Source organism: Trachurus japonicus, chromosome 13 (assembly GCF_045865225.1).
Source record: "Trachurus japonicus isolate A0001 chromosome 13, Traja_1.0".
In the NCBI taxonomy this organism is placed as follows: domain Eukaryota; kingdom Metazoa; phylum Chordata; class Actinopteri; order Carangiformes; family Carangidae; genus Trachurus; species Trachurus japonicus.
Genome location: NC_140919.1, coordinates 29,426,754 through 29,443,474, shown reverse-complemented (window position 1 = coordinate 29,443,474; position 16,721 = coordinate 29,426,754). Strand labels below are relative to the sequence as shown.

The 16,721-nt window shown below is 46.1% G+C and overlaps 1 protein-coding gene across 3 annotated transcripts in view; it reads right to left on the bottom strand.

Annotated features, from left to right (window-relative positions):
* The window catches only part of cdon (cell adhesion associated, oncogene regulated), a 32,320-nt gene that overhangs the window by 8,228 nt on the left and 7,371 nt on the right, over window positions 1-16,721 (bottom strand). The window contains exons 1-10 of one of the 3 annotated variants that reach the window (XM_085795870.1): window positions 10,787-12,351; window positions 10,367-10,506; window positions 9,090-9,368; window positions 8,440-8,586; window positions 7,711-7,854; window positions 7,290-7,598; window positions 6,927-7,196; window positions 2,843-3,096; window positions 2,174-2,348; window positions 517-633 (exon numbers count right to left, since the gene is read on the bottom strand). In XM_085795870.1, the coding sequence (XP_085651996.1) occupies window positions 517-633; window positions 2,174-2,348; window positions 2,843-3,096; window positions 6,927-7,196; window positions 7,290-7,598; window positions 7,711-7,854; window positions 8,440-8,586; window positions 9,090-9,368; window positions 10,367-10,439 (1,768 nt within the window). In that variant the 5' untranslated portion in view covers window positions 10,440-10,506; window positions 10,787-12,351. Of the gene's footprint in view, window positions 1-516; window positions 634-2,173; window positions 2,349-2,842; window positions 3,097-6,926; window positions 7,197-7,289; window positions 7,599-7,701; window positions 7,855-8,439; window positions 8,587-9,089; window positions 9,369-10,366; window positions 10,507-10,786; window positions 12,352-16,721 lie in introns of those variants that run through there. The other 2 variants (XM_085795869.1, XM_085795868.1) reach the window with 2 other exon arrangements.

The window sequence follows — 16,721 nt, the reverse complement described above, 5'->3', positions numbered from 1 at the left end:
CCCTCTCATGTGAGGGTGGAACAAGTTCACAGAGACAGAGAAGAGGAAAGAATACACATCACAGTGGAGTGGCATGCCATGGAGGAATGTATACTTACTGCCTGGGCTCTTAGCCACAAAGTTAGAGAGGGCAGGAGAGAGTGAAAGAGAGAGAAGAGGGTTAGTGAAAAGACTAATGTGAGTTTCAGCTTGTAATTTGAGTAATACATGCAAACACACACACACACACACACACACACACACACAGATGTGGCCCTGAAGCTGTGTGAAATCTCAAAGCTTTCTGCTTACAGCATCCTTCATCTAAAGAGACATAACTGGGTGTCAACGATGGCTTCACGAGAAACAAAACAGAACACATCTAAACATCGAGCTTAGAGATGTATTCAACACAGACTGGTCGTGAACTATCGACGCGACAGAAACGTCCCACAGTCAACATCTGTGCACCATCCAGCTGCAGCAGCAGCAGCAGCAGCAGCAGGTCAACAGTTTACAGACTGTGTCTACATCTACCTCTATCGTGGATGATAACGCCAAAGTGTGTGTTGGGGGTTTTGTCCTCCGGTGCTTTGGGGGGCATCGAGACGACAGGGGCCTTGGAGGGATTCTTGTTGGAGGAGGTGCTCTTCTCTGAAAGAGAGAGGGAGAAAGAAAAAAAGAAAGGTTGGGAGTAAGAAAACAAGGCTCAACAGGTTTTCAGGGCTATCGATTCCACCGAAAGCACAAGGAACAGCTCCGGATGTAGGCTCTGAAATCTAAAATTTCCTCCCTGGTTCTCAAAGCTGCTCTGCTTTTATCAGGGCGGGGATCAGGTTCCCACTTGACAACTCCTGGACGAGGGTGCGATGTGAGTGTGTATCCAAAAACAGAGCAGTCACTTGACACTTCTTGATAATTACGTTAAACCGATTCCTAACTAAGGATTAAAAACACAGCAGCAGCAGCAGCAGCAGCAGAAGCTTCCACTGAGGATACAGAGGTCATGTTCTTGTTATTATTTCTGGGTGTTTGCAGTTTTCAATGGACCCTGGAAGAGTTTTAGTTCTTCAGCTGCAGACGAATTACACGTGGCAGCTTTTAAAGGCTCATTTTGAAATGTTTTGTACTCACTATTTTTAGAGTTATTAGTGCTTCTGAATTTAAGCTGTACTTCAGTAAGTGAAGAAAATATTTTAAGACAAGTATCTTTCACAAAGATCAATGTCAAAGAAAATACAATAGAGTGGGTGAATTAATAAATTCAGCTCAGAACAAAACAATTCACAGACAGACTTGTAACGATCAGACAAATATTTCTTAGTAAGATGATGTTGGCAAACTCTGGTGAGTCTGAAGCCACATCATAACACATGGACACAAGAGCCTGGTTTTTAGACTGGGTGGCTTTTTTTTTAGTTCAGACCATTTTGTGAAACAACCACCCTAAGGATACAATCATATCCATGGTTGTTGGCAGCGTTTGACATATTTCTGACCACAGAACATTTTTTCAACCCTGCTGTGGTGCAGCATTATCGTTAGGTTTCTCAACAGTTGTTCTTTCTTATATTTGTCTAAAAAGCAGAAAAAAAGATCATTATGAATGCATTTAGGATTATGATTGTATAGTGGACCTGGCTGTTTACTATATATTGTTTTTCATTTCTATGTGTGATAACTGAACTGCTTTGTTGAATCCATGTCTTCTCAGCCTCTCTCATCATCCGCTCTACGTCGGTTATTGATTTTTCTTTGTTCCAAACAAACTGTGGGTGAGCTGACTTTATATTGTTCAGTGCTCAAAGTAAACTTCTATGGCTTTGCTCTCAAGGTAGAAAAAGGGGGTGGTGAACAATGCATGTTTCTTTTCTGATAAATTACTTCCTGAGACTCTGTTGAATGTCAGTGCAAAATGTTGAGTCATGAAATGAGCAGATGCTCTTTAACTCAGAGGAAATGACACCGAAACCTGACATTTACTGTTGATGTTTGAGGCAGCTGAAAATTTTCCTTATCCCTTGAAGCTTTGGTGGAAAATGTGGAAAATGTGGAAAATGTGGAATGTGGCGTCTTCCAGTGGTCACTTATTCCCAGGAATATGACAAGAAGCAGCCTAATGTTACACTGCTAATAACAGATATTTAAACAGCGTTGGAGGGTTTTTGCTTCATGAGCCAGAGGTTGGACTGACCCTTGCCGGTGCGGAAGGTGAGCATGGCTGGCTGGCCCTCGCCTGCTGAACTTCGAGCCACCATCAGCACCTCATAGAGACTGGAGGACTGCAGCTCTGACAGCCGCAGGGTCTTCTCGCTGCCAGGGACACGAACCGTCTGCCAGCTCCCAACCACTGTTCCCATTTCATCGACCTGACACACACACAGAAGACCACACACACACACAGAGACAAATATAAACACATGATTCAAAATGACAGAGAAAAACATTATCATCTGATGGCCAATAATAATCCTCCACAGTTCAGTCTCTTTCTGAGCCTGGATGGCGACAGGGAACGGCCTCGCAAACAATGCCTCAGAGATTTCTGTCACAATTTCCAACTCCAGCAAAACCGAGTCCCGCTGCCAGCAAAGTCTTAACCAGTATCGCTGCAGTTTTATAGTCAGAGCAAACTTATTACTGAAGCAAACACAGGATTTTAAAAAGGAAATGACCAACGTTCACTCGGTCCAGCCCTGGCCCTACCTTCTATATTTAATGAACTAATTGCATTCGCTCATTCTCAGCTGGTTTATAGCAACACGCTTCAGGGAAAAGTCATGCATTTGAGGTAAACCAAAATAGTATATGTATTTAAGACAACAATAAGACAGTAGTGAAATGTGACTTTTTTCTCCTTCACCTTACGGTACTTGACAAAATAATAGATTGGGCTTCCTCCATCACGGCCCGCCCTCCACTCCAGATCGTACATGTCAGGCTTGTGAGTCTGCGGTGGGCTGATGATGATCGGAGCCTCTGGTGTTGGACCGCCGCTGCTCCTGTCGGCTGGCAGGCTGACTGTGTCGCCCGCGCCATCATCGTGGCCCTCGTCACTTTGCATGGGCGGGAGAGATGGTGAAGCCTCCGGCAGCACAGCAGCAGTGGAGCCCGGATCTGTCAGTGAGGAAAAATGCAATATAAGAGGTCGTAACAAAATAGATCACACAACTGTTTTAATAGTTTTCATTTTAAACAGTCTGTCGTTGTTTTAGTTCAAAATGAAATTAAAGCAGAAGTAAGCGATCCGGTCGTTTTGGCTAATGCTGCGTTCCAGGCAGGCTTTTGAAACCGTAAGTCACGACTTACGACTTTGTAGCGTTCCAGGCAACCCGCAACTCGCGTTTATCCGACCTGTTGCCTGTGAAAGTGCACTATAACGGCCACTCGTAACTTTCGACCCGTGAACTCGCACCAGATCGAACTGGTACGACTTCACAGGTCGGAAAAACACGAGTTACGGGTTGCCTTGAACGCACCATAACTTCTTGTCAGCCGATGGAGTTAGCAGCCCCCGCCCTCGTCATGGATCTATTGGTCCTCGTCCCTACGTCACCACATTCACGCGCATCCATTGGCTGCACACACAGCCCTTCATGCCGTTCTCTCTCCTCATTGGATAAAACTTGTAGGATACGAGAAAAGTTTTCTCCTCGGCTCAGAGCAGAGCAGAGTGACTGACAGACCCGTGTTTCGGTCCAAACACTCTATGTAAGTGATTGCTGTCGGAAGATATAACTATTTAAGACTTATATTAACACAAAAATATCGCTTACTTCTGCTTTAATAAGTGAAAGAATATTTTTTTTCTTTGTCAGGATAAAAATGTCTCAGTATTTAGATCAAATGAGTTGCATTACACACTAGTTAACATCTCCACAAAGAATGATTTTGGATACCATTTTAGTTTGGGGTTAATGCAAAGAAAACTTCCAGTGAGTAACAACCAAGTGGATTTAGTTACTGAGGTAGTTTAATGTCCATTTTATACGCTCCTCTTGTGTGTTGTCCACCCATTCAAAGGTAACTTTGTAGTTTTAAGAACCAAAAACCATCTCAGTGTAGTTTCACATCACACTCTAGTAACAACAGGTCAGTGTCAGCCAATCAGAGAGAGAAGGCCCTGTGACATCATGATGTTACAGGAGTCCTGATGGCTTGTTTTAAGGCTCAGTTTCTGAATACAGGCTGTGTGCAATTTTCAATGACTTTGGTACTTTTACTGTCTAAATGCAAAACTTGGACCTGCTTTACTGAAAAAAAGACATGGAGGGCATTGAACAGTTATGTAGTTATTACATTTCAGCTCGAAAACATTTTTGTCTACATCCTTAAATGTAACTGTAAGCAGTTCATGAAGCTGTTTTTGGTTGTGCTGAGTTATGGACGCTCATTTATGTAGCAGCTGCATCATGTATTAAAGACTGAAGCAATGGTACCAATGTTCCTCAGTGACTAACAGAGGTGGCCCAACTGGTCCACAGGGGACAGCCAGCACTGGAAAGTTTTACATTTGGAAGAAATCTTTAAATCTACATAAAAAAACAAGAACACCCTGGATCGCTGCAGCACTACATAATCATGCTTTGTTTGTTTTTTTCATTAAATCTTCAGCAGAGCCAGAGAAGTCCACCTGGGCAAATCATGCAAGTTTTGGCCGTATTATGGCCGACACAGTTTGGCAGAGTCTGGGTGGAAATTTTCAGAGGCGTTTGGAGGACACAGAGCTCAGCCCACGACAGCAGGGACTTCTGGACTCTGAGCCTCAGCACAGAGGTCAAAGAGCAACATAATTGAATATTGAAATCTAAACATGCGAATGAGGAGGTTAAAACAGCGAGGCTAGCCACAGGCTCACGCTGCAGGGTCCTCGGTGCAGTTTCGGGGTGTTTTAGGTGTGTACAGCACAGGTTCACTTTGTAAAACAAACAGGCCCGGAGCTGGTAACACTAGACCTGATCCTGGGACTGCGGCCAGCTGCCACACATTCCACACGCCAACCATTAAAATACCGGAGAGAATCAGACCCCAGCACTACACCATGTCCTACACTCCCTCTGCCCTCCAACACCCTCTCCTCTCCTCGTAGCCTAGCCACAGACGGGGCTCCTCCTCCACACACACTGGTGCAGGAGGCAATTAAGGCCACTGCACCCTCATGATGAAGTGAAGCGATATATCTCCGGTAAGTGCTGTTACACCTGGACAGTGCAGCGCTGCCAGGTCCTTCCCAGAAAAAGGTCAGTCCATTAGAGGAGAACACCTGGGAGTAAATGTGATCGTAAATCACCAAGGATTACCAGCACAGACAAGAGGCTCAGATTAGACAGAGCTTTACTATTTAGAAGAGAACTCAATGCTTTTTTTTAATATTCATAACAACCTGGATGACAAGACGGTTTCTTTCTGATGTTGCAGTCTAATCTAAAAACCAAAGACGTCCAGTTTTTTCCGTCACTTAAACCAGACCAAATCTCCAAATTTCCAGATGGAGTCAGTGCATGTTTTGGAAATTTTGCTCAACAACATCTACTAATCAATTATCACAACTCCTGATTAGATTTATCTCAATCAACTGATCAAATAATATTATTTTAAGCACCAGATGGTGCAGCTGCTTTGGGAGCAGGTAAGCACAGTGTGTGTTGATAGGAACGACAAGGAGGAAAAAGCCAATCACGTGACAGAGTGAGGACACCGCATCCATCTCCCCAGTGGTACATCCCACTGAATAAAGGAAAGCATGGAGTTGTTATAGTGATGAAACCAACGATACCAAACATAAATCCAAACATATTTCAGATTGCTGTCTGTGGTGGATTATAATAACAGACTGCACACCTCAGTGATACTGTTTACCTTGGATGCAAAGGGCATTTGATAAGCTCCAGTGCCTGGTACCTGGAAAACGACCCAACACAAACCGACCTCAGAGTGTTTACCTCAGCTGCACACGTCCTTCACGCTCTGTGTTTGTGTCTGCTGCTACCGATATCAAAGCTCATTCCTCTTACTGCCGCCTGGGGAAGGGGAGCAACTGTTTCGCAGCGAACCGTCCTGATTTTTGTCTGATTCATACTCCCTTTGTACCACATGTAGCCGTATTAATCAGAGGGCCGAGCTGAGGAATGGGGCCCTGGCGTACAGCGTTTGGGGGATTTGGGGGAGAGTGGTGGGGGAGGGTTGTGATGTGTTAATAAATAAAAGGCAGTTGTGTATGATGTTGACAGCTGGGTGGTCTGGTCCTCGTCATAACCCTCCACAGCTACTCCTTACATTCCAGCGTCCGGGGGCTTATCCCCGACGGCGTGCACAAAGCTCACTCTCACGCTCAAGCTCAGTTCAAGGCTCAGGAGGAGGGCGGCCTTGGCCAAGCCTCTCCTACCAGCCTCAGAAAAACACACACTCGCACACACATTCAGGGAGCAAGGACTCCCCGCAGGTACTGTATACGAGACCCTGCCTGGTGAGATGCCTTAACCCCCTTTCTAACTCTGGCATGAATTCTCTTCTGTAACTCCTCCCTTTGGTATCTGCAATGTACTCAGCTCCACAAGTCCTTACTGTACTGTCATAATTATGGGGATGATTATACTGTAAGTGTTGACAAAACCTTTAAAAACTTAAAATTTGGTTTCAATGTCTCAAATGTGAGGATTTTCTGCAGGGTAAAACATTATGTAATTATGTATACCGACTCCAGGAAATTGTGATGTGTACTAAAGGTTTAATTGTTCAATTTATTAAAAAAATAAATAAACATCAACATTTTTGCCACGTTACTCAACAAAGAAAATAATTGTTAGTTGAGGCAAAAATGCCCCAAAAGGTCACATTTTGGGGCATATTTGACATTTCATAATTGGTTGCCTGTGTTCTGTAAACCTATAACAAATAATACCAAACCCTAAATAAGAGATCAGTGGAAAGAATGAATGGATAAATACCTGACTGTATCGAAAGCGTTGCAGATGACTGTGCCGAACCAATCCCGTTGTCCAGCAGACACTGATACACGCCCACGTCCTGCGGTGTCACGTCTGTAATAACGAGTGAGGATCCAGAGATCTGAAAGCGGCGTGACGGGATGATGGGATCAGCGTTGAAGAGCCATGTGATGTTTGGGGAGGGGCTTCCTCGTGCTACACAGGAAAAACGACCAGAGGAGCCAGGAGAGACGAGTTGGTTGTCCAGGCCCTCCACGACAGACGCCGGCTCTGTGGACGACAGGACAAAAGCATGAAGCTCACCGCCATCGCCCGCTGCAAACAGACTCTGCGCTGCTTTGCTTCCTTGTCTTTTCTTCCTACCGAGAACATTCACGGTGTAGTTAGCGCTGATCACAGTCCCCTGCTCAGTCTCAGCAGCGCAGGCGTAGCTCCCTTCATCGCTCCTCGTCACCATCACAAAGACCAGGTTGTTGTGCTGCCGTTGGTGAAAAGGCCCAGGCGTGACCTCCTTACCAAACTTAAACCATTTGGCTGCTGGTGCACGACCACCAGACACAACACATTCCAGCGTCAGCGGCTGTGACTGCTGCACCAAAACAGTCCTGGGGGCTGTGGGGTAAACTATCCGCACTGAGGAGGACGAGGAGGACGAGGAGGAGGAGTCTCCATCTAAACAAACAAACAAACAAACAAACAAACCATGTTAGTGGACAATAACGAGAAAAAAACTGCTGATACGTAAAAAACTTGCAAATCTTCAATTAAACATCACCTGACTTACTTTTCACTGATAGCTTGGTGCCGTGAGGCTGCATGACGGTTTCCCCAGTAACAGGATTGAATGCGCCACATTTGTACATCCCCTGGTGCTGCGTGGAGACAGAGATAATCTGAAGGTTTCCAGATGGAAGAACTAAGTAGTCACCTGAAACGACAAAAGATGCAGCATTTTCAATATTAACACAGACAAAGGATGAATTCTTGAATCATATTACATCCAGTGTGATGTATGAATGATACAAGAAAAAGTCATGCTGTGGTGCAGATGTTGCCATTGCGTTGTCACAGTTTCAATGAGAATATCGATTTTTGCATTTGATTTTCCGTGAAACTAACTGATGATGTGATTTAAATTGTTTGTTTACCTCTGGAGAATATGAGGTTACCTCTGTAGCACCGCAAAGCTTCATTTATGGTGTGTTGTGACACATTTGACGCTTATCAAAACATAGGTTAGGTCTTATTTCTATTTCAATGATATTTCAATTAATTGTGCTGTCTAAATTGATATGAACAAAAACTGTGAGGTAATAAATGTTCTCTCAAGTCAACAGAGAACATTACAACACAAGAAACTTTATCACAAGTCGTAACACTCATTGGTTTCCTTCAGTAGAACAACAGATATTCGATATCATGACTATGAAAAGTGAGGTAGAACTGCTATTGTCTCATTGTTATATAGACACTCTGGTTGAAGGCATTATTCAAAAGACAAAACAAAACGTACCTGTCGACTCCTCCATCCACTCCCCTCGTACTCGTAGTCTAGGGAGAGCTGGAGGGACGCTGTGCGGTAGAGGACACTGGATAAGAACGTTGCTGCCTTCCTGCACCGATAATGACCGCCGTCGGCCATCTTCATATTCTGAAATTTCTGCATGGGCAGACAGAGAAATTATTATTATTTTTTTGGTTAACTGGACAATCTGTGAAGAGAAGGAGATGCTCAATATGCGCCGAGCCTCAGCACAGACAGGAACGAAGGCCAACAGGCTGTTTGAGTTGAGCTGTTTGTGTTGGATCGCTAGGTTTGTTTATTGTTGCAGTCAGTGATTCTATTGAGCTTGATACAGTTGCAGATCAGGGTCAACCCCTTTAGTGTAGTGTCCAACAGCAAGCAGCATCCCAGCAGGAACATAACACACTACACAGGAAAGCCCACAGCTCATTAAGGATACCGGTCAAGAGGCATCTGGAAGAGTGCCCGAGTAAAAAACTCCTACTGCTTCCTTCCCCTCCACCACTCAGCAGCAGGCAGCTGAGGAAAGGCATTCTCTCTAAGTGTTCAACACTCACAAAATGGCCTTCCTTTTCTCAAGGCAACTTCCTCTCTTTCTTTATTCACTTGCTTTGAAGTGAGTAGAAGTGTGTACAGACCTGCCATGTCTACGCGTGCGAGACGGCTGGCGATGGCCGGCCCGTGGTCCAAGCGTGCCACACACTGATAGGCGCCAACATGGCCTGGCTTAAGGGAGGAGATCTTGAGGGAGCCACCGTTGAGGTCCACACCGGACAGGCTGTTCCGGTCTAGGGGACGGCCTCTGAAGCGCCAGTAAATGGCAGCTGATGGAGGACTTACTACGCAGCGCAGATGAGCTGTAGAGCCTTGACTCTGAACCACGGAGGTCGGCTCAGAGCTGAAGGAAGGGTATTGAGCTGGTGAGGAGACAAACAGAGACGGTCTTCAATCAGTCATTTTGTCCAAGATGGTTTGTTAGTTGAAAATAACATTAGGTGCTTAAAGGAAACCACAACTCTTATCTTAAAACCAAATAAATATCCATGGTTTTGATAAAATAGTGAATGATAATCACTGTGTTGTTTTTGTCTTACAAATCAAAACCTAGCTATTATGAATTAAACCTTTTTGCTAGTGGTAATTGGTCTTTATCCTGTTTTCTTCCGCTGTGGTGGCAAGGAATCTAACCCTCTTTGCTTCTTTAATCTGTCTACACCTAAAGTTTTCAACTGAAAAGCATATTAAAAAGTCACATATTATTACTTTATAGTAGCAAAAAAATGATTTTCTGTCCAACTGGGGGCAGGAAACAGTCTGAGCCCTGGATATGCAACATTAGTCTCAATGTTTATTTCCCAGATGAGTGTGAGTATAAGTTTTTTTGTCTTCAACACTTGAAAAACACATTTCATTCTTAAACTGCTACAACAGCTCAATAGCTCTTTGCTGCTACTGGAAATAAAAAGAATAAAACTAAAGGGTGATTAGACCTGCAAAGGAGGAGATCAATTTGTCATATTAAAGCTCTTTTTTCTGTTATTAATTGAAAATATTTGCAGTGGAACTTCAAATGCCCCATGTTTTGGACCTTACTAGTATTTTATTTTAAGTTTTGATACATAAGACTTCCAAGTCATTCAAGAACCAAAAAACATCTCAGTGTAGTTCTACATCTCTTTTCTCAGGTTCCTCTGTGAAGCTCTAGTAACAACAGTTTGGTTAGCCAATCACAAGAGAGGGGGCTGTGAGCCTCTCTTTGATACTTTCACTGTATTAATAAAAGCTAGACTTGCTTTATGACATGAAAAAAACATACTTTATACAATGTTGGACTTTGTAACTAACTGTTGGACAAATATGTTCGAAGCAACTGGAGGAAATTTGGTGTTTCTCTCAGAACAGGACAGCAACTTACATGAGCAGCTGATAAGCAGAGACTGGCTGAGACACAGCACAGTGGACAGGAGGACCCTTAGGCCACTGTCCATGGTGCTCCTTGACCCCTGTCAAGCAGCCGTGTTGTCCAGCACGTACACCTTCCTCTGTTCAGCAAACCTGCAACACACAGAAAGAGATAAGAAACACATGAAGCCACAGCTCAGCCAGGAAACATGACAGCATGCGCGTGAATGGAAGAAGAGCTGAGCCAGGAATAAACAGCAAAATAATGTGGAGGGAGATTTCAGAGGCGGATCTGAACTGGATGGGGGGCGGGGGGGATCCAGTAGATTCCAAATGAATCCTATACGACAATCCTTCTAATCTTCACGACACATCCTCTTTACACACTCCTTGATCTCCACCTCCCACCCTCTCCTCTGACCCTTCTTCTCACCCACTTCAGTGTCTCCACGGAGGCTGGAATGTCCAGCCTCTCTGCCCCCCCTGCTCTCTCCCACTGGGCCGCTGAGATCTCCCGCTAATGGAGTGGCTGTGGAGAGACTGTCGCCTCACTCTTAATATCACTCTCTTGTCACACTGTGTTGCTTCCTCATTGGTTCACTGTAGCCTGAAGTGCAGGCCCAGACACACACGGGGAGACAAGAGAAGAGGCAAAGTGAGAGACAGAAAAGGAGTGGAGGGCACGTAATTAGGAGCATTCCTCTATCCTTTTCAACCCCGACCCCCTCCGACCGCGGCACCTCCTCCCCTTTTTTCTAAGAGTAATCCGGGCCAGCTTTGATCCCAGGTTGCTGGTTGGTAACCAGGGTTTGAGCCTGAGGCCAGAGGGACAATGGCTGTCCAGCTGTGATATTCACACTGGCGCTTCGGTGGCTCGCAGACGTTAGCGGAAGGGCTGACCAGGGCTGAGGGGTGGGTCAAATTAAAAGGATGATGTCTGGGTGGGATCAGTGAAGCTGAACAGGTTTCTAACCCTCATTCTCCAACCTAAACATTGTTTCATCTGCTCGACAATCGAGCGGGTCAATTTGTTTAGCCTCCTCTCGAGACTGTAGTACCGTAGGTTGGTTGATTATTGTCATTCATCTGTTGATTCCCTTTCCGTAAAGAAATGAGGAAAACTTAGATTAGACCTCTGAATTGCTTTGAACACCAAGCATCAGCTGTTTCAGCACTCAGGCTGTGAGTGATGCTGACGGCTGTTCCTCTGGGATCTAACCAATAAGACACAGATGCTTTGTTCATGCCCTCATTCTCACTCTCTTCATCTTGCTCTTTCTCTCTCTCTCACAGACACAGAGGGCAACATGAGAGGATGAGGAGAGAAGAGGCAGGAAATAATAAACTCTCCCAGCTCCTGGGCTCACGCCCCCTTCTCACCCTGAGGTCAAAGGTCAGGGAAGAGCAGCGAGAGGGTGAACCAGCGGGTGTCTAGTGGCTCTGGACCAGCCCCCAGAGTTCACCTCAAGCTCTCTGTTCCACTAGTAGACACACACACACACACACACACACACATTTTCACTGTCCTCACACACACATTACCAAACTCTACCCACAAAACGAGAGCTTTAAAGAGACATTAAAAACCACTAAAAACAATTGTGCTGCTTTCTCAGTAGCTCGGATTTCAGACTGAACAATGACAATCTGTAATTTTGATGTTAGCATTGGAGATACTACATTATGCATGTGGTGTATTCCCTGCTTTTCAGCCTCCAGTTTAAGTGTGTGCATTCTCATTCAGGCAGCTCAAACCCACATCTTGCAGGCGAGCATTTCTCCATCCCACGAGTTGCAACAGGCCCTGTACACTGCCCCCATGTCATCAGTGGAAACTATCTTTCTCTCTCTGCCGGAATAATGATATATAATTACAATAATTAACAACAGTGCTATAAAAATGCACAGCCAAACGCGGGCACATTGGCACAAGGAACGACGAGAAACCAGAGCTGATTCTGTAACTCCCTGTCTCTTTATCTGCCTCTCTCTCTCTCTCTCGTACTTTTAACTATTAACTTCCTCCCAGTGGGCGTAACCGTTGGGCACCACAGCTCCGACTGGGTGCCCTTGTGTAAACACACACACAGCTGCCTATCTGCCCCATCGATCTGGCGCAACGAGGAAACACAGGGGCATCATTCCTGCTCTTATCTGTTTGGCTTTCCTCTGACATCCGCCACCATGAGGCCGCCTCACTGGAGACAGACACTGTGAGGATATCTTGTATCCCTCATCGCAGAGAGTCGTCCCGATGCTGGCAGCCCCGGCTGCATGGAAAGGCAAGTCCCGCTTCCTCCAGAGCAGACGCCCGGACAAAAGCTTGGATCAGAGGAAGTCCCTGTCAAATGAAGTCTGGTCAGTCCCCTGGTCCACTGCTGATCTCTGGCCAGCTCACTCCCTCACTCCTCTGCTCTCCTCAGAAACTCCAGACTATACAACTTAAAGGAAAAAAATCCTGTGTGCCTGATCCCCCCCTCCCCTCCTATCCCAGATCTGATCTTGTATTACTCTCTGTTTTTGCACTTACGTTGGAGATGCATGGCCATTCTGGACTGGCTATAAATTGAAGAGACATCCTGCATACAAAACAGACTCTGAGCCGTTGAAAGCTGATACACAGACACAGGGACAGTTTATGAAAATAAATGAGGTTAGTGTCAGTGAGTTCAAGTGGAAAAGTTCCTATTTTTCTGGGTGCGGGGGTTAACCCGTGTACGTTTGGGAATGTTTGACTGACACCTGGCTTAAGTGTGTGAAAGCGAGAAAAAACAGCAGACTTCTTAGACAGCTTGTATCTCTCTCTCGATCTTTGTAACTTAGTTTGTGTTTTATCTGTCACGCTCCCTTCCAGAGGAATCCATAGTAGATAGAGATATACTGTACTGTTGAGACACAGAACCTTTATTTATCCATCCTTGGGAGTAATACAAAACTCCAGACATAGAAATAGGACCATCCATTTCCTCGTAGGACAAGAGAGATCCCCAATGATGACACAGGAGAAAATAAACACACTGACAGGCTGCCCTCAGGGAAGGGAAAGGGGTTTGTGTTTTGGGGGGTGGACTGGTGGTTACCACCTGTGCGTCTTTTTAGGCCTCTTCTCCACAGGAACTTTCTTAAAAGCCCCATCTGCCCCCATGTGGGGGTTGGTCCATATCCCTGTCATATTGGGTAAACAGGGACAAAAGCAACGCGGCGGTGCATCAAAGACCTGAAGGGCAGAGGAAGAACAGGTCACAACTGGTGCCGGGCCTGGCCTCTCTGGCTTCACACGACTGCACAGCTGAATGAAAGCCAACAGCAAACAACATGAAGAAGCTGCGGCCCTGATTTCGATAACACGGGCTGATGCCAACTGCTCCCATGATCAATAAAACGCAGGTATAAGTCCAATAAATCCAATACTGTATGAAGAGAGGAGCTATAATGATTGGATGAAGAGATTGGAGATAAAGACTTCAGGGTGAGGGAGCAGTGGGGTGTAAGAGAAAGAGCAAGTCTTTTCTGGTATGATGGTCTAATCTGACATGTGTGCTGAAGCTGATTCACATGCTATACCCCAAACCTGTCTGCACTCGCCCCACATCTCACTGACAGAGGATCTGCAGCGCACACATTCCTCAGCTCCACAGACAGAGAGAGAGAGAGAGAGAGAGAGAGTGAAAGCAATGGACACGCAGAAAGAGACAGAGAAAGACACACACACACACACACACACACACAAGAGATGGGAGATATATTCAAAACAAGAAGATGAGAGGCCACAGGGAAAAAAAAACATGCAAGAAAATAGGAAGAAAAGCTCTGTGGGAGAGGGGTGAAAGGAGATGGTGGTATAAAGAGGTGAAACATTCACTGTGAGGTGAAAAGTTGCCAAGCCCCGATTCATTTCTCCTCCCTCTTTATTTGGCTCACAGATAGAGACGTACAGATAATGGCTGAGTTCGCATCCACGTCTGCCAAAAACTGACTGATGATTCAGCCTCACTACATTCAGTTCGGCCCAGAAACTTGGGAAGAGCCTCGGGAGAGAAGAGACTCTAGGGGACCATTATGGGCTTCTTCTATTGGTCTGGGTGAGCCCACTGAGGCGGCCTGGGGCCACAGAGGAAACTAATGAGTGGAAACACAGGGCCTCTGGTACGGCCTAACTCTGATTAAAGACCGAGACGTTATTAAAAAAGTGGGACAGACTCAGAGAAGAGGAGAGAGCTAAAGGAAAGGAGAGAACAGGAGAAAAGAGACATGATTTGGAATCAACTGAGGGAATTAGAAGGGTGGAGAGGAGTGGTGCTTTTTGTCCTCTCTTGAGACATAAAGGAGAGAATCACATTGGAGGAGTTCAGTTGATCTGTAAGAGAGAAGGACTCAATCTGACACTCTGCAGAGAGGGAATCATTTAAACTGAGTGGGACTGCAGAGGACAAATGATGACACATCTTGAAGGACTGTCTGCTGTTCAGACACTGCTGTCTCTCTGTGTGTCTGTGGGAGGGGGGGCATTAGCAGTCCAGGAGGCACAGGGTGATGGCGGGGACAAGCGGGTCCCAGAACTCTACGTCTTAGCGGCCCTGACGACAACACCGTGGTGTGGGACCAGACGAGAGGGGAGGAATGAAAGGAGAGGCCCTGGGGATCAGACAGTCACATCCCACAAAGCCCTGTTTACCATGGACACACATACCCCCCCCCCCCCACCCCGCCCCGTCCCCACCCTCCTCCCAACGCCTCCGCTCACCAAAGCCCGACCTTTCCAAAGTGCCAGGGCCGGGACCTGGGAGACAGCGCTAATTCTGCCCCGAGGCTTGTTGGCCGAGGATACAAACAAGGGAGCTGAGAGAGAGAGGAGAAAGAAAAGGGAGGGAGACAGAAGGGAGAGAGAGAGAGAGTGGGGACTGAATGGTACAGTATGTAAGACCCATCTTAATTGGAGATTGTTCTGCAATGTCTTGTTTTTCCTGGGAATCTGTGAGAGGTGAGGGCGGGAGGGTGGGAGGGTAGGGGGAGGTACGGTTGTTTCCCAAGGTCCTGAACAGCGGGATTAACCACAGGGGCGAAACTCAATAGCGGCCTCGGACACTGGAAACAGATCCCCGGGTATCGCCACCATACAAGTCCACCTCCAGACCTTTTGCAAAGCGCATGTAACTAACAACCCTTCCCCATTGTCGGAGCTCTCTGGGCCCTTCCGGCTGATTTCACAGGCCTTTCAGCCCACAGGGGAACGTCTGTTCAAACGAAAAAGGTAATTCTGATGGAAAGGAGGAATGCACAAGAAGGTCCTCTTTGCCCGCAGGGTGTGTTATAACACTGATCTCCAACATGTGCCAAGAGTCTGATTCATCACGCCAGGCAAGAGGGGAGGTGGGATTGTGCAGCCGCCGCACCGGGGCAGAGGAGGCCACAGATTCACATTCCTCGATATCAGCCTCGATTAGGGAGACGAGAGAAAAAAGACACGCTGATGCAGGGGAGGGGGAAAAAAAAAAGATCAAGTTTGTCAAATGTCCACCTTCCCCCGAGGGAGGCCAGACGGTGCTTTCTGTGTTTTTTTAAATGTTGCCGTGCCGGCTGTGAACTACGGGGCAATGCAGTGAGCTGATCCAGCTGCCCCCCACCCCTTTCCACTCTCTCCCCTCAGCGCCGTCTCCCGTCCCTCCCCAGCTCTCCTGGATTCCATCACCGCTCGTGTCTCTACGGCAACAAGCAGCGTAGACGCAGACAACAGTTTCTGCTCAGTGTCCTACTGATGGGTCTCTGGCGACCGACCAAAAGCACTCTCAAACTAAAACATATATTAAATAATGTAATTTCAAACATGTGCAGCAAAAACAGATTGGCAGGGAGTCCAAACAAATACCAACAAGAAACTGTTTTACACAGTTGAGTATTTAAAACCTAGGAGGAACAGAACTAAATTGAGTTACGTGCAGGCGTGTTTGTCTTTCCCTTTGTTTGTCACTGGAGACGCCTGAGAAAAGAAAGTACGCTTTTTCATTTCTCAGAATGATAAATGGCTCTACAAATATAATGGAGGGATGGTCATATATTCAGAGGGCGAGGAGAGAGGGAGTGGGGGTTTATGGGACAGACAGCCTGCAAAAGCCTGAGCTCCACAGCTAGCCAGCAGAACAAAAACAAACACATGTAAAAAGGTTAAAATATAATTAGTCTTCTTCACCAATTCTGTAAATCTCTTGCAAAAACCCAAACACACAAACCAGCTGTCTTGTATGTACAAGCCTGAGGATCCAAAGATAAATATGCAGTCTCAAACGGAGTGTCGGAGTGTGTAAACGCTTTATTTAGTTTGTCTAAATGTTTATCCGTCTCGCCTTGTAACACTCCACGCTTGTTGTGCG